Source organism: Hemiscyllium ocellatum, chromosome 2, assembly GCF_020745735.1.
Source record: "Hemiscyllium ocellatum isolate sHemOce1 chromosome 2, sHemOce1.pat.X.cur, whole genome shotgun sequence".
NCBI lineage: Eukaryota > Metazoa > Chordata > Chondrichthyes > Orectolobiformes > Hemiscylliidae > Hemiscyllium > Hemiscyllium ocellatum.
In genome coordinates, this window is record NC_083402.1 from 10,713,421 (window position 1) to 10,736,264 (window position 22,844).

Here is a 22,844-nt window from a genome sequence, read left to right on the forward strand (position 1 = left end):
GAGCGTCCCACGGAGGAAGATGAGGCGTACTTCCTCCAGGCGTCGGGTGGTAAGGGTTTGGCAGTGGAGGAGACCCAGGACCTGCATGTCCTTGGCAGAGTGGGAGGGGGAGTTCAAGTGTTTGGCCACAAGACGGTGAGATTGTTCCATGTGTGTGTCCCAGAGATGTTCTCTGTGTTCTGCAAGCACGTATCCTGTCTCCCCAGTGTAGAGGAGACCACTTCGAGAGCATAGGATACAGTGGATGATGTGTGTGGAAGTGCGGAGATATGAGTCAAATGTAGGTTAGACTAGGTGACAGATTTCCTTCGTTGAAGGACATTAGTGAACTAAGTGGGTCTTTATGATAATCAACAATGGTTTCAAGATAATCATTAGACTTTCAATTCCAAATTTTTTAAAAAATCATGTTCCACCACCTCTCGTATAATGAGATTCAAACCTGGGTCCCCAGATCATATCTGGTTCTTTAAGTTCCAGTCCAATGCTAATGCCTCTACAGAATCACCTCTCCCCTGTTTAAGAATGTTTGCACACAAATTATTAAATTATTGAAATTATGTTTACAAAAGACAACAGGAAGAAGCATTATATCAGGCAAGTTGGATAGAATCCAGCAGGTTGAAGAGATTAAAAACGAGGATAACACTCTTCCAGGCACACCAAATTCCCCAGCCATTCCACCCACTGTGTTCTTGATCTCTCTTAACTTGATCTTTATTATGCTTCTGCTAAATTGCCTTTATAAAGTACTGTTAAAAACACAAAGGCGAATCATGTTTTGTTTGATCGCTACTTACACATGGAATCATTCCCTTGAAACAAACACACTTCTGTATTTCAAGAGCATTGTTGCAATTGGTAGTCATTATAAAAAAAAGCACTAATCAGAAATCAATCCATCTTTTGATGAATTCCGCCCTGACCATCTGAGGCTTGTGCTGTAGCATTGTAGAAAGGGGAAAAGGGAATGAGTTGCCACCTTGCGTAGGTGAATGCTGACTCAGTTGAGCAAGAGTAAATATGCAGATTTCTAAACAAACTGGGAACCAGATATTATAAATGTACCTAAACAAGATCATTTGGTCATTGAAACCATTCTTCCTATAGGCACTGTACATTTGCTACTATGGATTCCACTCCAATCCCCAGCAAAAATCCACAAAATATATAGCTCCAGTCAATCACAAGATAAATCAACTTGAATAATGAAATATCAAATTATTCTTATATCTTACATTATTCACAAGTGGCTGCTTATCTTTCTTAGACTGACATTTGCACTATCTCAGCAGCTTAAGAAAAACGTTGTTTCAAACTGTGTGGAATTGACTGTGACTATATTTATAACCCAACTTCTATTTCATCAGCTGTACTTCAAAGCTGGTAACAGTATTAACTGCTTTAGCTGTGAGTCCATGGCACAAAGGAGGGAAAGATTCTTTCATCTGTTTTGTTTTGCTTGAAGCTTGATCGTGTCTATTCATATGTTTGTAGCCCAGTTAGATAATCTGCATTGCTCTCTGTCTTCTGTTATTACAAGGAAATGTCTATTTCCTAAACTGTGATACCATAGCAATGGTAATGGGAACCCTTAAGCTTATTCCTTGACTAACCCATTTGGGGTATGGGGTGGCATGGTGGCTCAGTGGTTGGCATTGATGCCTCACAGCCCCAGGGACCTGAGTTTGATTCTACCTTCAGACAACTGTCTGTGTGGAACTTGCACAATTTCCTCATGCCTGTGTGGACTTCCCCCGAGTGCTTCGGTTTCTTCCCATAGTCCAAAGATGTGCAGGTTAAGGGGATTGTGGGAAATGCAGGAGTAAGGATGTGGGTCTGGGAGAGATGCTTTTTGGAAGATTGGTGTGGACTCAATGGGCTGAATGGCCTGCTTCAACACTGCAGGGATTCTATGATCTCTTCAACTTCTCTCTTACTTCCATTAATCTTTTCTTCTCCTTGCATATTTGTTTCTGCTCACTTTATTGTTAAAACTTGTGATCAGTTTCAGTGTTTTAATTATCTCCATTGCCCTCAGATCTGCAAAAACCCATCTTTACTCTGTTTTTCAAGTTTTCTGTATAGCAATGGCTTTGAATATCTCAAAAGCCCTTGACTTTCTCAGCATATACTTCAGAACAACTTGCCATCAATGTCTATCCAAGCCTCAGTTCATGATCATTATCTAATTTCTTTCCAAGTCATTCTATATTCTGTAGTTTGTTTGTAAAAACTGCGCTTTTTGATAACAATCTGACGTAAAGTGTTCTGAATAAGTCAGAATTTCATCAATCGGTTTGACATGTCTACATCTGAATTTTCTTTCTTCATTTCTCCTATTTCATATGAAATTAAAATGGAGGCAACCCATTTGGCTCTTTGATTCTGAGCCACCATTCAAATAAGACTGAAATGTTTGTTTCAAATTCCACATTCCTATCTATCCCCAATAGCCTTCAATTTCCCCACTAAACATGAATCCATCTACCTGTGTCATAAAAACTTTCGATGACCTCACCTACACATTTCCTGCACTGATAAATGCCATCCCAGACACTGCCCAGCTCTTTGCCTCTTGCTCTTACTATTCTGTCCCAAGCTGTCAAAAGCACAGGACTTCTTACCTCTTACTTTTCTCATATAACTTATTGACCTTAACTATTTCCAGAAAAATTATCCTTCCTTTCCAACCCTTTACATTTCTACTGAACTGATTCCTTCTAATCTTTTTCTGTCACTCTTGATCATGGCCTGTAATATAGGTTAGGACCAATTTTCTTTGCTCCTTAAGACTGAATGTTAGATGTAATCCTGTTTTGATATAATTTAGATTAGATTAGATTAGATTAGACTTACAGTGTGGAAACAGGCCCTTCGGCCCAACAAGTCCACACCGACCCGCCGAAGCGCAACCCACCCATACCCCTACATTTACCCCTTACCTAACACTACGGGCAATTTAGCATGGCCAATTCACCTGACCCGCACATCTTTGGACTGTGGGAGGAAACCGGAGCACCCGGAGGAAACCCACGCAGACACGGGGAGAACGTGGAAACTCCACACAGTCTGTCACCTGAGTCGGGAATTGAACCCGGGTCTCAGGCGCTGTGAGGCAGCAGTGCTAACCACTGTGCCACCGTGCCACCCACATTTGGCCATTGTAAAGGAAGAAGCAACTTTTATATAATACCTATCAGGCAGTGTTTCAAATATTTCACACACAATGGAAATGAATGATGTATTTGATGTCCTTTTATCATTTTTGGAAGATGGATACTAAAATAGAGGTAGAGGAAATTTTGTCAGTTCTGTGAAGTTTTTTTTTATCAAGGTCAGAAAATCATTCCAGGTCAGTGACATAAATACGTCATTATTAAAAATAGTGTGAATGTAATTAAGAGCCTGGGAGAGCCTCCATTGTGTTTATGGATAAGAAGTTTTTATTGGTGAATTTGTGACAGGTGAAGTAAATGGAACAAAGCTATTGGTTTAGTTTGATTTCAAACAGAAGAATCAACTTGTTCAAAGAATATGGCAAAAATATACTGCAGATGCTGGAAATCTGAAACATACAGAGAATGCTGGAGAAACTCAGTTTTTCTAGGAGCATTTACAGAGAGACGAACAAAGTTGATGTTTGGGGTCTGACATGACTGCTCTTCAGAATATTGTTAAATTTAGTTCAGAAGAAACAAGAGTATAACTCAATTCAGAGGAACCAGCCACCTTAACTGAAATGTGAAGTTTCCAATCCAATGAGTCTTGAAGTTGTTAGAAATGAGAAAGTTTAGGCCCTCAGAATTGTGAAAGATTAATGCACACAGACTCTGAAAAGAATCGTAAAGTTGTTTCTGGAGTGTACATGAAGAAAATTAGAAGGAATCACTGAAGTAGAAATTTAAAGAGTTGGGAAAGAAGGATAATTTCTCAGGAAATGAGCAAATGTACTACATACTCTGGGAAACAGGTTAAAATTTGTTTTGCTGTTTATGTTTTCAAAACTGTTTTCATACCTATATTGCTTGGTTTGCTTTTTTTTTATTTTGTTAACAAACATATGTCAGTTAACAATGAACATTCGCAGCCTTGTGTGAGTAAGTTTCAATGACTAACCATCAGTAAAAACTATTAAACATATGATCTATCAACCAAGTTTCATTCTGGGATCTGATTTGTCCAACAGTACTATCAGCTGGGGAGATAACATAATAAACACTGTAGGAATGTAGACATCATTGTCACGTAGGCAACAACTTTGTGCAAGTCACGGTGGATTAAATAACTTTTATTTATAAGTTAATAAATACTTTATAATCTTTTTCTGCTCCTGTTGTTTTGACTGGGTGATAAATTTAGGCCTCAACATGAAGAGAACGCCCTGTGACACTCACCAAACAAGGTTACGACAAAATGTTGATAATTTGGATTTTGATCAATGGAAATGTTAGTCAAAGAGGGATAATTAAAGTCTACACTGGCCTGCTTTAGTATTAACCAATGCGTTCAAAAATATTTTTAATCAACCTGTGCAGGTATGTTATAGCACAGCTCTAGTGCAGATGAGACTTGAATCCTGGCCTCCAGGGTGAGATAGGGGCACTACCACTACACCACAGGAATCCTAAACCAATGTATTCACAGGTTTTTACAACATTGACTAAACCTAAAGAGGACGTAACTGGCTATGAAGCCCTTTGAAATGTCCAAAGTGTATGAAAGCTATCCAGTTCAAGATTTTCTATCTCATCTTATCATAATTGCTTTTTGTGCACCTGTGTCCTGTGCTATTTTGTAAACAATGTTTTTCTAAGTCAATAACACTGAGAAGTCTGGGTAATTGTCAACATCCCTGGTAGCAGGATAATTTCCGAACAATAATCAATTTAAGTAAACAGCTCTCTTATTAGGAAATGAGCTCATGACACTCAAAAGCTTCATTGTCTTTTGAAATTATGATTACAATCATTGTGTCATATTTCCATGATAAAAACAGCATGGTTGAGAATAAGTGACGTCTTGAGGCATGACGAGTCCTGTCAGAGTTCTCTGTCAAAGGTCCATTCGTCGTGAGTGCTGGAATGACTGACAATCATAAGCACAGATATACTGCCCGATCAAGAGCAGCACTGACAGCCACAACCAACAGGCCATAAAACTTCATTCTCCTACTACAACCTGTACAAAGGGAATGCCAAACAATGAGAGGCCAGTCAGTCTTATTCTGGTGTTGGCCAAATTGTTAGAAAGTGGCAGATGGAGTTCAACTCTGTTAAGATTGAGGTAATGCATTTAGGGAGGTCAAATAGTAAAAGGGAAACAAAATAAATGGGAAAATACTGAGAGGAGTGGATGACGTTAGAGATCTAAGCTTGCAAGAGCAAAGCACATAGGTGAGCTTGTAAAGAAGGCATATGGAATGCTCTCCTTCATTGGCAGGGGTTTTGAATTTCAAAATAGGGACATAATGATGAAACTATATAAGACAGTGCTGAGGCCATAACTGGAGTATTGTGTGCAGTTTTGGTCACCACATTACAGGAAAGATGTAATTGCTCTGGAGATAGCGCAGAGAGGATTTACTAGGATGCAGCCAGAGCTGGAGAATTGTAACTCCGAAGAGAGATTGGAGTTGTTTAGCTTGGAACAGAAAAGGCTGAGGAGTGACATGATTGCGGTATACAAAATTGAGAGGTAGAAATAGACTAGGCAGGACAAACTTGTTTCCCTTGGCAGAGAGTTCATAACTGCTGAAAATGTGTTGCTGGAAAAGCGCAGCAGGTCAGGCAACATCCAAGGAGCAGGAAAATCGACGTTTCGGGCATGAGCCCTCCTTCAGGAATGAGGAAAGTGTGCCAAGCAGGCTAAGATAAAAGGTAGGGAGGAGGGACTTGGGGGAGGGGCGTTGGAAATGCGACAGGTGGAAGGAGGTTAAGGTGAGGGTGATAGGCCGGAGTGGGGGTGGGGGCGGAGAGGTCAGGAAGAAGATTGCAGGTTAGGAAGGTGGTGCTGAGTTCGAGGGTTGGGACTGAGACAAGGTGGGGGGAGAGGAAATGAGGAAACTGGAGAAATCTGAGTTCATCCCTTGTAGTTGGAGGGTTCCTAGGCACCCTCCTAGGAACCCTCCAACCACAAGGGATGAACTCAAATTTCTCCAGTTTCCTCATTTCCCCTCCCCCCACCTTGTCTCAGTCCCAACTCTTGAACTCAGCATCACCTTCCTAACCTGCAATCTTCTTCCTGACCTCTCCGCCCCCACCCCCACTCCGGCCTATCACCCTCACCTTAACCTCCTTCCACCTGTCGCATTTCCAACGCCCCTCCCTCAAGTCCCTCCTCCCTACCTTTTATCTTAGCCTGCTTGGCACACTTTCCTCATTCCTGAAGGAGGGCTCATGCCCGAAACGTCGATTCTCCTGCTCCTTGGATGTTGCCTGACCTGCTGCGCTTTTCCAGCAACACATTTTCAGCTCTAATCTCCAGCGTCTGCAGTCCTCACTTTCTCCTAAAGAGTTCATAAACCAGGAGTCATAGTTTCAAGCTAAGGATGAGAGGGGAAATGAGGAAAACTTCTTTTTACACAGAGTGGTGGGTGTCTGGAATTCACTGCCTGAGTTGGTGGTGGAGGTAAACCTTAGAACACCTACAGCATGGGAACAGGCCATTTGGCCCAACAAGTCCACACTGACCCTCAGAAGAGTAACCCCCTCTGCCCATCCCCTTAACTATAACCCTACATTTTCCATAAGTAATGCACCTAACCCACACTTTCCAAACACTATGGACAATTTAGCATAGCCAATTCACCTAACCTACACATCTTTGGGCTGCGGGAGGAAACCGGAGCACCTGGAGAAAGCCCACACTGACACAAGGAGAACATGCAAACTCTACACAGACAATCACCTGAGGCTAGAATCAAACCTGGGAGCCTGGCATTGTGAGGCAGCAGTGCTAACCATTGAGCCACCGTGCCACCCTCAGACTCTGAACTTCTTTTAAACGTACCTGTATCTGTATTTTAAGTGCTGTAAGCTGCAAGGCTATGGGCCATGCACAGGATTAGAGAGGACACCTAGGTGTCTTTGGGTCAACGTAGATGAAATGGGCTGAAGTGCTGCGTTGTTTCTATGGTTCTATGGTTTCTAACCCCCAAGAATGCTGGAGACATACAGACAAAAATAATATACAAAGGAAAATACTAATATATTTAAAATCTTAAACATGGATTAGAGATGTGCAGTTAAAACTTAAAATCACCTTAGTTCTTCTTGTCATCAGCAATCTGTCTTTCTTTGAAAGAACTGCCTTTATCCCTTATGCTGTTCTTTCACAAGAACCTGACAGATTTTATACTGTAAAAATAAATAACTTGCCAGCAGCATACTGAATGAGGAACAGTGAGAAAGGTGCACCACTGATATCAGCTGCATTAAAATAATAAAAGGTGCAGTTTACTACAAAAATGAATTTGGCAAAGCATTTGTTAGAAAACAGTGTTGCTTAATCTAACATGGGTTATCAGCAAGGAAACATTCTTTGGTTGACTGAAACATCCTGAAACTGTGGAGGGATTGAATATAAGGCGTTTCTTGTTCCAAATGTATTTCTATCTTCTTAAAGCTGTGACGATTAATTTGAATAATGCTATCAACTGTTCCACCTCTCAAGTTCCAATCCTAAACTCTTTGTAGTGCAGTGTGGTATCCCTACCTCTGAGGAGGAGTCCTAGGCTCAAGTTCCATCTGCTTCAGGGCAGGTTGATTTGGAAAATACCTACAATCCTCAATCTTCAAGGTTTTGAATAGATTTTCCTTGCAATGAACTCTAAATTATTGATTCATGAAATGGCTTGACATAACAATAATCAGCAGGGCCTCACTCACTGGGTAGCTCAGCACATCAGTGCTTTTAAGACAGCCATGCCCTCTTGGAACACCTAAAATAGCTAAACTACTTTTTAATGCTGCAGTGTTTAATGTGTTTGGTCTCATGGGGTGACCAAGTCCCAAGATCCCAGAAATAGCACCTGTGTGACATCTGTATTTAAAAAAAACTTTCTGTTCCTCATTTATTGCATTGAAGGTCACAGATTTATAAACCAAAGTAAACCCATGAGATTAAAGGGACAATGGCAATAAGTATTAGCCAATTACGGAACAGAAAACAAAGAGTGACAGTGAACAGTTGTTTTTCAGGCTTGGCAGATATGACCAGAATTGTTCTGCACTATTTTACTCTCTTATGTGCATATTTATGAACTAGACTTAGGTCCATTGTAATAATTTCAAAGCTTGCAGGTGACACGAAACTCTAAAACATAATAAATACTGGTAAATTTAGTAACAGACCTTGAAGAATGTAGTACAATGGATAGATATGTGGCAGATGAAACTTAATCCAGTGAGGAATGAAATAATGTGCAATGTGTTAGAAAGATTGAGCAGAGGCAATAGTAACACTGGTACATTTTTTGAGGATGAAGGAACAGAAAAAATGTGAGTATGTACACAAATGCTGAAAGGTGGTAGAACAAGGTGGGAAGTCTGTGAATATCAAGCATTCTATATGGTTTTCACAGACTATAAAAATTTGCAAGACAGAACTTCAGTTTGACTTTATTCTATTCTGTTCTGGGCACACACTTAAGGAAGGTGTCAGGACCTTGGAGAGCGTACAAAAGTAATTTACTAGAATGGTACAAAGGATGAGAGACTTCACTTATATGGAGAAACTCATTTGAGCAGATTTGGTGCAAAGGAAATTTGACTGAGATGTTCAAAGTCAGAGAGGTTTTGTTGGAGTTAATAGAAATTATTTCCACTGCCAGAAGGATTGCTAACAGACCAGAGTTGATTTGCTAAACAAACAGAGTTGATCAGATTAGGTTAGATTCCCTACAGTGTGGAGACTGGCCCTTTGGCCCAACCAGTCTCCACTGACCCTCTGAAGAGTAACCTACCCATACTCATTTCCCTTTGACTAATGCACCTAACACTATGGTCAATTTAGCATGACCAATTCAGCTGACCTGCACATCTTTGGATTGTGGGAGGAAACCGGAGCACCCGGAGGAAACCCATACAGACACAGGGGAAAATGTGCAAACTCCACACAGTCGCCTGAGGCTGGAATTGAACCTGGGTCCCTGGTGCTGTGAGGCAGCAGTGCTAATCACTGAGCCACCATTACAGGAGCAAAATTTTTAATGCAGTGGATTGTTGTGATGTAAAATGTGCTGTCTGAAATGGTGCTGGAAGCAGCAGTACATCACAGTAGAACTCAGTTATAACTTCCAAAAGAGAATTGAAGTGGTACCTGAAGAGAAGATATTTTCAGAGGTTTAAAAAGTAGAGACCTGGGACGGAAATGAAAAAAAAAGGTAAGGAAACATAAATAAGAGTAACTACAAAGTAATTAGGGCAGAGCTACTTGGAGTGAACTAGAAAAGAGGTTTATCAGGAAAGAAAATGGTTCGTGGCTCACAACAATAATATATTCCTGCAGAAACAAAGATTCTAGGAAGAGGATAAATTGACTATAGTTGACCAGGGGAGTTAAGGATAGCTTCAAATTGAAAGCAAAACATACAATGAAACAAAGATATGTGCTAAACCAGAGGATTGGGAAAACTTTAAAGACAACCATAAAAATAATAATAAGGCAGAATGTAGGAAATAGCAGGTGTAGGAAATTTAACCCCTTAGCCATTTGATGTGATCATGGCTGATCTCAGTTTGGCCTCAACTCCAATTTCCTGCCTCTTTTCTATAACCCTTCTTCCCATTACTAATTACAAATTTGCCAATCTCCTCTTTAAATTTACTCAATGTCCCAGCATCTACTGCACTCTGAGATAGTGAATTGCACAGATTCATAGCTCTTTGAGGGAAATCATTTTTATTGTCTCTGTTTTACGTCTGCCACTCTTTATCCTAAACCAATAATCTTTCATTCAAGATTGCCCCATGAGGAACTATTCTTTCTTTGTCTACTTTGTCAGCACCCTTTAGCATTTTCTATAACTCAATTAGATCTCCTCTGATTCTTCTAAATTCCAGAGTGGATAGACTTAAACTGCTTCATATCTCTTGTGAGACAAAATCCTGTTCTATGGAATCAATCAAGTGAATCTTCTCTGAACTACCTCCTATATAACTATATCCCTCCTAAAGTAAGAGGGCCAGCAGCGAGAGTCCCTTTGTTTAAGAAGTTAATCCAGGAAATTACAAGCCTGTGAGTCTCATGTCAGTGGAAGAGAAATTATTGGAAAATATTCTTTGAGTTGAGATCTTTCTGAGTTTGGAAGCAAATGGACTTATTAGCAATGGACAACATGGTTTTGTGCAGGGGAAGTGCTGCCACATCAACTTGATTGAGTCTTTGAGGAGATGGTGAAGATGATTGATGAGGGAAAAGCAACGCTTGTTGTCTACATGGACTTTGATAGAGCCTTTGACAAGGTCCCTCATGGCAGACTGGTACAAAAGGCAGATGAAGTTTAATTCGGCCAAATGTGAGGTGATGCATTTTGGAAGGTCAAGTATTGGTCAAAATGTCCTGGCAGAAAACTCAGGAGCATTGATATTCAGAGGGATCTAGGTATACAAGTCCACAGATTACTGAAGGACAGGCAGGCAGATAAGGTAATAAAAAAAGTCTACAGCATGCTTGTCCTCTTTGGAAGGGGCATTGAGAATAAGGATAGGCAAGTTATGCTGAAGCTTCATAGAACTATAGTTAGGTCCCACTTGGAATATTGTGTACAGTTCTGGTCAACACATTACCAGAAGGATGTGGATACTTTGCAGAGGGTACTGAAGAGGTTTACTAGGATGTTGCCTGGTATGATGGATTTTAGCTATGAAGAAAGATTGAATAGCCTGGGTTTGTTTTCACTGGAACACAGGAGGTTGAGGGGCAAACTGCTAGAATTTTATAAGATTGTGAATGGCATGGATAGAGTGGAACGTATGAGGCTTTTTCTCAGGGTGGAGGGGTCAGTTACTTGGGGACACAGGTTCAAAGTGCAAAGAGGGAAGTTTAAAAGAGATGTACGAGGCACGTTTTTCACACAAAGAGTGGTGAGTACCTGAAACATACTGCCAGAAGAGGTAGTGGAAGCAGACGGAATAGAAGCATCTATGTAAATAGGAAGGGAATAGAGGGATACAGATCCTGAAAGTGAAGACAGTTTTAGTAGGGAGGGCAAAATGTGTCAGCTATAAGGCCTGTTTGTATTGTTCTTTGTTCTTCGTACAAAAAAAAAGTACCAGAGAAACTAATCGGGCAAAGGAACAAGAAGTTCCATGGACCTGATGAAATACTTGCTTGGATATTGAAAGAAGTAACTCCAGAGATAGTAATCTTTCAGGAATCCTTCAATCTTGAGCAAGTCTCAAAGGATTAGAAAACTGCCAATGAAAACCTTCATTTAAAAAGGAAAGTGAACAAAATACAAGTAAATATTGGCCAGTTAGCTTAACAGCTTTTTATCATGAAAATATTAGAATCTATTAAAACATGTAATAGCTGAGTATTTTAGAAATGAATAATATGATAATGCATGGTATCACGAAGAGGAAATAATACCTGACAAATTTATTACAATTCTTTGAGAAGGTAACAAGCAGGATATATGACAGGGAAGCAATGGGTGTAATATATCTGGAATTTCAGAAAGCATTAACAAGAAAAGAGACTATGGTTCTTGAAGGTAATATATTAGCATGGAAACAGGATTAGCTAACTAATAGAAGACAGAGATTTGAGATAAGGGCAGTGCACTTTCAGGATGGCAACCCTTGATTAGTGGAGTGCTGCAAAGATCAGTACTCTGGCGACAATTCCCAAAACATTGAGTCTGCTTTCTGTACACAGGTAATGCCAGACCTGCTGTGTTTCTCCAGCAATTTTTGATTTTGTGCACTATAGCCATGTTTGTGGATGACACTAAAACAAGTGGGAAAGTAATTGCTGAAGATGACGCAAAGATATAGAAGGGTTGAGCGAGTAGACAAAAACTTGGCAGATGGAATGTATTGTGAGATTATGGATCTTAGGAGGAAGAATAGAGAACTAAATATTATTTAAATGGAGAAAGACTGCAGAAAGCTACAGCACAGAAGGATTTGGGATTCCTCATGCAAAAATCACAAAAGCTACCATTTAAGTTCAAGTTGGCCTTTATTTCAAAGGGAATACAATGCAAAAATAGGGAGGTCTCATTACAAATAAACATGGCACTAGTCAGACCACAGCTGGAATACCATAAACAGTTTTGAGCCCCTTCTCTCAGGGAAGATATACTGCTCTTAGAGGCAGTTCAGATAAGATCCCACCTACAGAAAGACTGTCTAATGAGGAGTGGTTGAGCAGGTTGAGTCTGTACTCATTGGACTTTAGTAACAAGGTGATCTCATTGAAAGATCTTAAATGGCCTTGACATGATAGATGCAGAAAGGTCATATCCCCTGTGGGAGAATCTAGGACCAGAGGGTATAACCTCAGTAAAAGGGGCTGCACATTTAAGACAGAGATGAGGAGCAATTTCTTCTCTCAGGAGGTAGTATTGATTTCTTTACTGCAGAAGGCTGGGTCATTAAGTGTGTTCAAGGCTGACATTGACAGAGGTTTTTCAGAGAAACAAGGGTTATAGAGAAAAGGCAGTGATTGCAGTGGATGGCAGAGCAGACTCGGTAGAACAAGTGGCCTACTTCTGCTGCTAGCTTAATGGGCTTATGATCTTAAAAATGGAATAAATCCATGCTTCCCCGTTTTTAACACAAAACTATATTACGTTATTCTTTGTTCCTAAAATAGATAAATTCAATACAGCAAAAGAAATATGAAAGGGAATAGGATATGTTCACATGATTCATAAAAAGGAGGCTGATGAGAACACTGTTGCTGTCGAGCGTAACCACTGCATGGCCTTGTTGGGATGTGAATAGTATCGAGGTAAAAACAATGACTGCAAATGCTGGAAACCAGATTCTGGATCAGTGGTGCTGGAAGAGCACAGCAGTTCAGGCAGCATCCAAGGAGCAGCGAAATCGATGTTTCAGGCAAAAGCCCTTCATCAGGAATAAAGGCAGTGAGCCTGAAGCATGGAGAGATAAGCTAGAGGGGGGTGGGGGTGGGGAGAAAGTAGCATAGAGTACAATAGGTGAGTGGGGGAGGGGATGAAGGTGATAGGTCAGGGAGGAGAGGGTGGAGTGGATAAGTGGAAAAGGAGATAGGCAGGTAGGACAAATCTGGGCAAGTCATGGGGACAGCGCTGAGCTGGAAGTTTGGAACTAGGGTGAGGTGAGGGAAGGGGAAATGAGGAAACTGTTGAAGTCCACATTGATGCCCTGGGGTTGAAGTGTTCTGAGGCGGAAGATGAGGCGTTCTTCCTCCAGGCGTCTGGTGGTGAGGGAGCAGCGGTGAAGGAGGCCCAGGATTTCCATGTCCTCGGCAGAGTGAGAGGGCATCAATGTGGACTTCAACAGTTTCCTCATTTCCCCTTCCCCCACCTCACCCTAGTTCCAAACTTCCAGCTCAGCACTGTCCCCATAACTTGTCCAGACTTGTCCTACCTGCCTATCTCCTTTTCCACCTATCCACTCCACCCTCTCCTCCCTGACCTATCACCTTCATCCCCTCCCCCACTCACCCATTGTACTCTATGCTACTTTCTCCCCACCCCACCCTCCTCTAGCTTATCTCTCCATGCTTCAGGCTCTCTGCCTTTATTCCTGATGAAGGGCTTTTGCCTGAAACGTCAATTTCGCTGCTCCTTGGATGCTGCCTGAACTGCTGTGCTCTTCCAGCACGACTAATCATGAATAGTATCTAATACCCTTTTAAACAGATAAATGAATAAACTTTATGAGCTTACTGATATTTCAGGCAAGTGTTGTCTCAGTCTTATGTTTCTCTCTCTTATTATTCAGATTCCCAGAAGTACCTATGAACCTCCAAAAGAGCAGCAACTGCTGGAAACACTTAAAAGGAAAAATCGTCGCAGGGCAGAGGTTTGAATGCTTTTGTTGTCTTTCTTATGCTGAATGCAACTCAGTTGTTTGTGAGTCTTGTGGATCCAACTGGTGACAAGCCATTTGGTTGCAGTGGATGTCCTCTGTATTTCATCAACCAATATCCCTACACACTGACTCAAAAGCAATTTATATCTTTCAGCTCTTATTTAGAGCTAATTTAGATCAGGAGTGTTTCCCTGGTAACTCCTGTTCACTGAGTTCAGGTCTGTCAATCCCATCCCTGGGTCTACAGGTTTTACCATCTCACAGGGGAAGAAGCTGCTGAGAATGTTGCCTTCCTCCAAATAGCTTGCTTAATAAATCTTAGCTAAGCTATGAACATACTTTAATTTTAATAACAAATTAATTATATTTGTAGCATATTTTAATTTCTCACTTCTCCATGTAAGAAGAATATAGAGTTAGGGTTAATTTTAGTTTTAACAGAAAAACTTAAATGAACTGATTTGCTTATGTTATGACTTTATTAATAGAAGTTAACAAGCAATACACTTTTAAGTGGATAAATATAACCTGATGCCAAGAACTGTCAAAAGGTGTAATCTCAAATGTAATAGCATCCAATTAGATATTATTTCTAAATATTCAAGAATATCTAAGAATAGACAGGAGTAAAAAATGTGACAATATCCAAGGATGGAATATCGATCAATATTTAAAGTAAATCTTTACTTGCAAACCACAAGTGAATAAGGTGCTGTCTCCTGGAAAAAAATATATTTTCAGAAGTAATATCTGAGTGTTCTTAATACTTCTGAAATGTTAGTGAAAGGGTCTTATTTTTATATTGTTTAGATCCTACCTGCTATGAAAATGTTTGTGTTAACCCTTTATATGTAGGTTTCTCCCACTTTCATCTGATGCTGTATCATTTAATATAATTCCTTTATTATTCAGTGAAAATTCCTTTATGAAGTTGTGATTCTTTATGTCATCAATTTATTTTCTTTATACGTGGATATTTCTTTCATCACTCTTTAATGCCTTCATCTTACAAGAATCATTCATTCAGGATTTCTCAGTAAAGTTATTTCATTTCTGTCTTCATGAGTGTCTGATCCTGGTAATTAGTAGTACTGATGTGATTCGGATATTTGTCATATTTTTTCAGTTGGATAGTTTCAGTATTCCTTCTGTTAGCATCTTAATGTCACACCTAAGCGTGAAAATATCATGCCTTTTTCCAAGCCTTCATTCTTTATACTTTTCTTGTTATCTGTTTTGAGTACTCCTCAATTACTTTAACGATAATGTATGTCATAATATTATGTGTGTCATCTCCATGCCCATTTCTAGGTGTATTCTAATTTCAAAGTGGACCTTCCTGGCTTTTTCTGCCAGTTGCAATGGTTTCTTTAAAGGTGAATTCCTACCTGAATATTTATCTTTAAAGTGTTTTAAAATAATGTATGCCCTCCCTCTCAAATTAGTCTCATTTATTTCCCAGTCAAATATATTTAGAGTCATAGAGTCATAAAGATGTACAGCACGGAAACAAACCCAACTTGTCCATGCCAACTAGATATCCCAACACAATCTAGTCCCACCTGCCAGCACTTGGCCCATATCCCTCCAAACCCTTCCTATTCATATACCCATCCAAATGCCTCTTAAATGTTGCAATTGTTCTAGCCTCCACCACTTCCTCTGGCAGCTCATTCCATACATGTACCACCCTTTGAGTGAAAAGATTGCCCCTTAAGCCTCTTTTATATCTTGCCCCTCTCACGCTAAACCTATGCCCTCTCGTTCTGTACTCCCCCATCCCAGGGAAAAGACTTTGTCTATTTAACCTATCTATCCCCCTCTATAAGGTCATCCCTCAGCCTCCGACGCTCCAGAGAAAACAGCCCCACCCTATTCAACCTCTTCCAATAGCTCAAATCCTCCAATCCTGGCAACATCCTCGTAAATCTTTTCTGAACCCTTTAAAATTTCACAACATCTTTCCAATAGGAAGGAGACCAGAATTGCACACAATATTCCAACAGTGGCCTAACTAATATCCTGTACAGCCGCAACATGACCTCCCAATACTCAATACTCTGACCAGTTTGGATTAGATTAGATTACTTACAGTGTGGAAACAGGCCCTTCAGCCCAACAAGTCCACACCGACCCTCCAAAGAGCAATCCACCCAGACCCATTCTCCTACATTTACCCATTCACCTAACACTATGGGCAATTTAGCATGGCCAATTAACCTAACCTGCACACTTTTTTGGGACTGTGGGAGGAAACCGAAGCACCCGGAGGAAACCCATGCAGACACGGGGAGAATATGCAAACTCCACACAGACAGTTGCCCGAGGCGGGAATTGAACCCGGGTCTCTGGCACTGTGCTTCGTGCCGCCCACAATCATTCACACTAATCATTACAGTTCACATCAATCATGGAGAGGAAGATAGGTGAGAATTTCCCCTCCTTAATTCATTGGCAATCATATGAATTGTAGTCAGAAGCAAAATACTGTGGATGATAGAGATCTGAAATTTAAAAAATTGTACCTCCTGGAGAAATTTAGCAGGTTTGCAGTATTTGTGGAAAGAGAAACAGTGTTAACATTGAGTCCACTGATTCCTCTTCAATTATAGTGCTCTTCCTGAATGTCCCAGTTGAGATAACTTGATTCAGGCATCCAACCAAACTGCTTATTATTTAAATGGATTATTGAGTATCTTCACCTGAGTAAAGATTCATCTGAGCCTTTGTGTTTAGTGCCAGGATTTTGTGTTGCATGGGTAATAGACACCTGAAACAAGGGATTCCAGTGTGACTAAAAATGGAACCTGCAGCCTTATCAGCAAACGTGGGGAAAGCTGCTGGGGCTGCTCACATCTCCTCAGGCATCTTGCCCCACTGGGCACCATGTCTCCTGGGTCTCAAAAGAGTGTGGAAATGAGAAATGGGGAGTTGGGGGCAATCACAACTCCTGTGAAGTTGGGAGAGTGCTCCTTCTCTCCAGGAAGGAAAGACAACTTCAATACATACTTTTAGTTGGTGGCCTCAGGAAGGCTTTAGACATCCTTTAAACCCAAAAGCTGTCATACTCACTGAGAACTGATTTCTTTCAGAGCTTATTCAACAAATGTGAGGCTCCAATTAATACATTCAAGAGGCCGAATACCCTGACAGCAAAGAAATTGACATCAAGAATTTGTAATGCACTAGTGATTGCTACAACTAGTTTTGAATGCTTTGTACTGGAAAGGGAACATATTGATGTCAACCCCTTTCAGCCAAAGGGTGGATACCAGAAAGGTCTCAGCAACCAAATGAGAACACCAGAACTCTGAGAAATTCATATTGTTCAGTTCATAAAGAATAGCTTTCACTTGATACACAAGTATGTTATCTGTCATTCAGATACTTTAATTGCAACATAAGATTTCTTAAAATAAAGCCTACAGATCAGTAGTAGTATTACAATACCAAGGATTTAATGGCCCAGATTTTGTCAATATTTAAGGAAGGACACTTGTCATTCATGAGGCTTTTGAGCATCAGATTGCAGTCATTAGTGAATCAATTTCAATGTGCTGCCCTCAATAGGGGGTCAGAGGACACAACCCATGTCTTGTCCATCAATCAGATAGTAGAATCCTAACACAAGTCTGAAAGCCAAATGGGGACAAGGTGGGAGACAGGTGAACTGGGAATTCCCTGCTACCCAATTGCATACATCGTTTTGTGCCCAAGACATTTTCAAAAATGCCAGGATAGGGGCAAAGCCACGATCACGTCTCGATCACCATCCCACAAGTGACATGTACACAATAGAGGCAATGCAAGGCCACTGTACCAAATGGCTCAAATTTGCTGGATAACATCACATCAGCAGACCTACAGCTTAATTTTTCATCCTATCTCGCAGACCTCTGAATTACAATGCAGATCAGAACCTTATTAAAATTAAACTCTAGGTTACTGTCATGCAATGTTCAATGTCTAGTTGTTCCAAAGTTCAGAAACTGTACTGTGTGATATTGGCACTTGAATTAATTTGAATGCTAATTTCACCAGACAATTTTCAGTTCCCATTCTATATTAATGACCTTGGTTATGTTAGTTAGATCAGTTCATTCAAATAGATCAAATTGTTTTGAGAAGAGAAACAATTATTGCAAATATACTTCAGCACAGACGGTCCAGACAAGAACTGAACATTAATACTGTCATATCCTCAGCAGCTCCCCACAATTCACCCTTGCACTGTGTCATGAACATCACTAACTACTCTTTCCATGGGACGCTAGTGCCTACTTCAAGGGGGCATAATGACTGGTAATTTGGCTTGAGTCTAAAGATATCCAACGGTACATAATAGGTGTTTAAGATACATTTACTAAACTGAGGTAGTGCATTGCCATTACATTGAAATTGTAAAGCAGAAACAGGCTGTTCAGCTGAAAAAAGTAGTGTCTCTTCCCACATCAGAAAGTGATCCTGATCCCAAATGTCTGTCTTGTTTCCATATCGCCTCAAACCCCATTTTCTACAAGCAGCTATCAAACGTATTCTCCAATGTTGACATGGTCTCAATGTCAATCATTATTTTTGGCTATGCATTCTACAACATTCTGGATATTGCATCTTTAATATACTGAATGATATAAAAATAAAATCCTTCTGATTACCTTAAGTTTCTGAAATTTAACCTGATGTTCATGTCCTCAAGCACTAGGTTCCTCTCTAATTATTGAAATCAGTTTCTATCTGCCTCTCAGACAAATCAAGCCTTAAACTCCTGTATTCTAATGCCAAATGCCCCTCTGTCATTGCAGGCACTAATATAGATTTTTTTGTGGCCAGTGTTAGCAAGTTAATGAGGCAATTTTACAAGTTGTACTGTCAGCAGGAGTCTCCTGCTAATCATGTGGAAAATTGGAGAGAGGATGTGTCAATGTTTCTGATAAATACTGCAGATGAGTGGATTTTTCTGTTAGCAGTGCAGAGTCAGTGAATGATCCCATGCTACAGAATAAGAAAAGTGTGGCAGAGCTACCAGCTTTACACTCTTCCTCAAAAGATGTATACCTTCCAAGTTCCCTCTCCCCATCTACACTACCAACGCTTGCATTTTGTGATCTATTCATGTCTGGATAGGCCTTGTTATCTGTTCCACACTACCCGTTCCTATCATGTGCGAGTTTAACTGTTAACCATATTTATCATCAATCTGCTCAACCAACTCTCAACTCAGCTTTAATATCCTTATCTCACAAATCTGCAAGTCTCTCCCATCTCTGTTGTTCTCCATTTGCATGGACAATGTCTTTATTCTTACATAGAACAACTGGTCCACAGCTTAAAGCCTCTGACATATTGGTTAAAGGTGACAGCTTACCACAACTGGTGAGTGAAAATAAACTGTGTTTCTTCATGCCTTTGGTATGAGAGATACAGATTTAAGCCATATCAATCTGTAGTAACTGTGTCCTTTTAACTTTCTATTTTTGACTGTAGACTGAAATGGGAAGAAGGCAGATTTAAAAACAATAGAATGTGGAAGGGAGTGTGGTGCTATTTAAAAGCGGGCTGCCAGTACTTATTGTAAATGCAGTTTACACGTTTTTGTTCAGTCACTAACAGATATTTAGTTGCAGATGAACTGGCACCAAGGGGTGTGTACTAGATGCAATCCAGGAAGCAAAAAGTAGCTGATTGGTCTATGAAATGATATCAGTTATGATGACAAAGGCCTTCTAAGTGCCAACAATTATGCGATTGGCTCCCAGATATTTGAATAGTTTGTGGACGTGAATAATAGTGTCAGAAGCATTCCGACTACTGGAAAGTGAAGTGCTTCTTTCTCTCTGCAGTAAAAAAACCAAGGGCATGAAGAACTCAGTTTATTTTCCCTCACCAGTTGCAGTAATCTGTTGCTTTTAACCAATACATCATAAACTTTAAGTTGTGGACCAGTTGCTCTATGACTACTGCAAACCAGTGAAAGTACCTGAAGAAGAGAGATCAAGGAGCAGTAAGTCCTGACAAACCAAAGGATCATCTCAACGAACCCTGTGGACAGGAACTATTGAACTACCTTCCCAGTTTTTCCTTCACCCTCACATCAATGTTTTGTTGTCTGTATGTATGTGTGAGAAAGTTTTATAAGTGGGGTACACATTTTAACAAGTAGAGTTATATGTTAATGATTCATAATTGTTTTCCTGTATCTAAAATCAATTAATTGTAATAATTAGTCGGTCTTAAATACAGTAATCTGGTCCCTGTTTTCTGTAACCTATGCCTAGAAAGATGGGTAAATTTGGGAAATTTTGCTTACTTCTATAAAATCTTTAACTCCAGGAATAGTGGGAGTTGATTTCTGGTGCTCTCCCCTAGTGAGGCATGACATGGTGCACCTCTGACTTCACCATCCATTATCAGATCGAACTGCTTTATACATTGAGGCCTCATTCTGATTTTCCAAAACTGACCACTATTCCAGGATCATCCTGGAGAGCACAGTTAATTTCTCTTTCTATGACCTACCAAAGTTATCCTTAAACTCTTTCTGAGCTCCTCACCTTCAAATCCACGATTTGTTGAATCTTCACAAGGGCATTTCTGTTGGCAATTAATATCAGTGACACTTTGATCCTGTGAATGAATTTTTAAAACTGCATTTCTTTATCACAGAAATTGATACAAATTCAATTGATTATGTGGCCATCCCCTCTCCCTTTCCCTCAAACGCCTCATTGCACTTATGTCACACCCTTTTTGAATATTTTTTAGACATGAAAAGATGCAAATAATCATTTGTTGGCACTTACATTCTGATATTCTGTTGTGCCTTTCTCTTTATTAATTCTAACATTCAAACTGCTTGACAAGAAAAATTATGAGTAACTTAGTCATGGTTGACCATGATTATGTGAATATTTCTAACAAAGTTACTGGTGTACTTGGAGATTGCATGCTGCAGGAATAGAAACAGAACATTCAGACTCTGCCTCAACCTAGTTTTCATACATTTCTTTTACAGGAGAAAATATGATCTCAATTGACTCAAGATCATTGAAATTTTGATGCTAATGTTTATTTGTACTAATTATTATATTAATTTGATATATAGTAAAAGCAAACTTTGCACAAGACCTAATATTATCACCATTCCAAACCAAAATAGCAGCTGATTTTTTTGCTTGCAGTTTTATTCACCTCTTCTTCCCACACAAGGTCTGCAGTTCGTGTTAACTGACAGTCATTGAACAGTATTTGTACTATAACCTCCTGAACCATTTATGCAATGACAGCAGTTTTTTGGATAGAACAGGAGAAATGTTAATGGACACTCCTGAACCTGTTAATATTCAGCTATGTCTTGTGAGAAAGCAACAGAGGACTGTTCGTGATCACACCACTGTCTGTGCTGGTTATCATTCAGATGCAGAGCTCAGAGTAATCTTTTTCCATCCGTTCTGCAACACCACTTTAAGTAATACTTGATGGATTTTCACTTAACATTACTTGACCTCACTTCAAATACTCCATCAAACCTTAAATTGCACTGCCATCGGTCTACAGTTTAGAACGAATTGACAGTAGTTGAAGCACCAAGGCCAGGCAAATGTTTTTACTGTTTTCTCACCTATCAGTGGATGGCCTGAAAGGATCCTTCTGTGCAGTACTCGTCTCTGCATTTATGATTTATCTGGGCCAGTTTTGTACTCACTCCTGATCCCCAGATGGCATGGATTCCTTGGTCGAGTTTGATTTAATTGATGTTTGTCACACTCCTACTTCTCACAATTCTCTCATTCTTGTGTGTTTATACAATTTTTTGTACAACTATTAATGAAAAGCTGACTGGGATAGAGAATGGTTAGGCAGTGGAGCAATTTGCAGTTTTAATAAAAGCAAATTACTGTAAATGCTGGAAATTTGAAAAAACAATGGAAAATGCTGGAATTACCCAGCAGGTCTGGAAAGAGAAATAGATTTGATGTTTTAAGACCATGAAACATAGGAGGAGATTAAGCCATTTGGCCTACTGAGTCTGGTTCAACATTCAATCATGGCTCTTATGTTTCTCAATATCATTCTCCTACTTTCTACCCACAACCTTTGATCCTCTTAAGAAGAATCTCTCTATCCCTGTCATGGAATCTACACTCAATGACTTGTCCTTCACAGCCCTCTGTGGCAATGAATTCCATAGATTAACAACGCTCTGTCTGAAGAAATTCCTTTTCATTTCAGTTCTAAAGGGTCATTCCTTCACTTGGAGTTGGTGCCCAGTGGAAATATCTTCTCCACATCCACTCCATCCAGCCTTTCAGTATTCTGTAACTTACAATGAGATCTCCCCTCATTATTTCAATCTCCATCAAGAACAAACCCAGAATCCTGAACCACTCCTCATATAAGGCCTTCATTCCAGGATTACACTGTAAACCTCCTCTGGACCCCCTCAAGGCCATCACAGCTATCCTTAGATATTGGGCCCAAAACTACTCACAATATTCCAAATGCAATCTGACCAAAGCCTAATACAGCTTCAGTACATTTCTGCTCTTGTAATGTCAGCACTCATTTTGAGAGGGCTAGAATACATTTGCCTTCCTAACTGCCAACTGAATTTACATTTTAACCTTCAGAGAATTCTAAACTAGACCTCTCAAGTCCTTTTGTGGTTCTGCTTTCTGAAGCCTTTCCCATTTAGAAAATAGTCTATGCCTCTATCCTTCCTACCAAAGTGCATAACCTGACACTTTCCCACATTGTATTCCAAGTGCCACTTCCTAGCCTATCCAAGTCCTTCTGCAGCCTCCCCACTTCTTTAAC

At 40.0% G+C, this 22,844-nt stretch overlaps 1 protein-coding gene across 1 annotated transcript in view; it reads left to right on the top strand.

The window, feature by feature from the left end:
• Positions 1-22,844, top strand: part of cfap99 (cilia and flagella associated protein 99) — a 104,028-nt gene that overhangs the window by 35,770 nt on the left and 45,414 nt on the right. Inside the window, exon 6 of the mRNA XM_060847287.1 lies at positions 13,941-14,021. Within this exon, the coding sequence (XP_060703270.1) occupies positions 13,941-14,021 (81 nt within the window). The remainder of the gene's footprint in view (positions 1-13,940; positions 14,022-22,844) is intronic.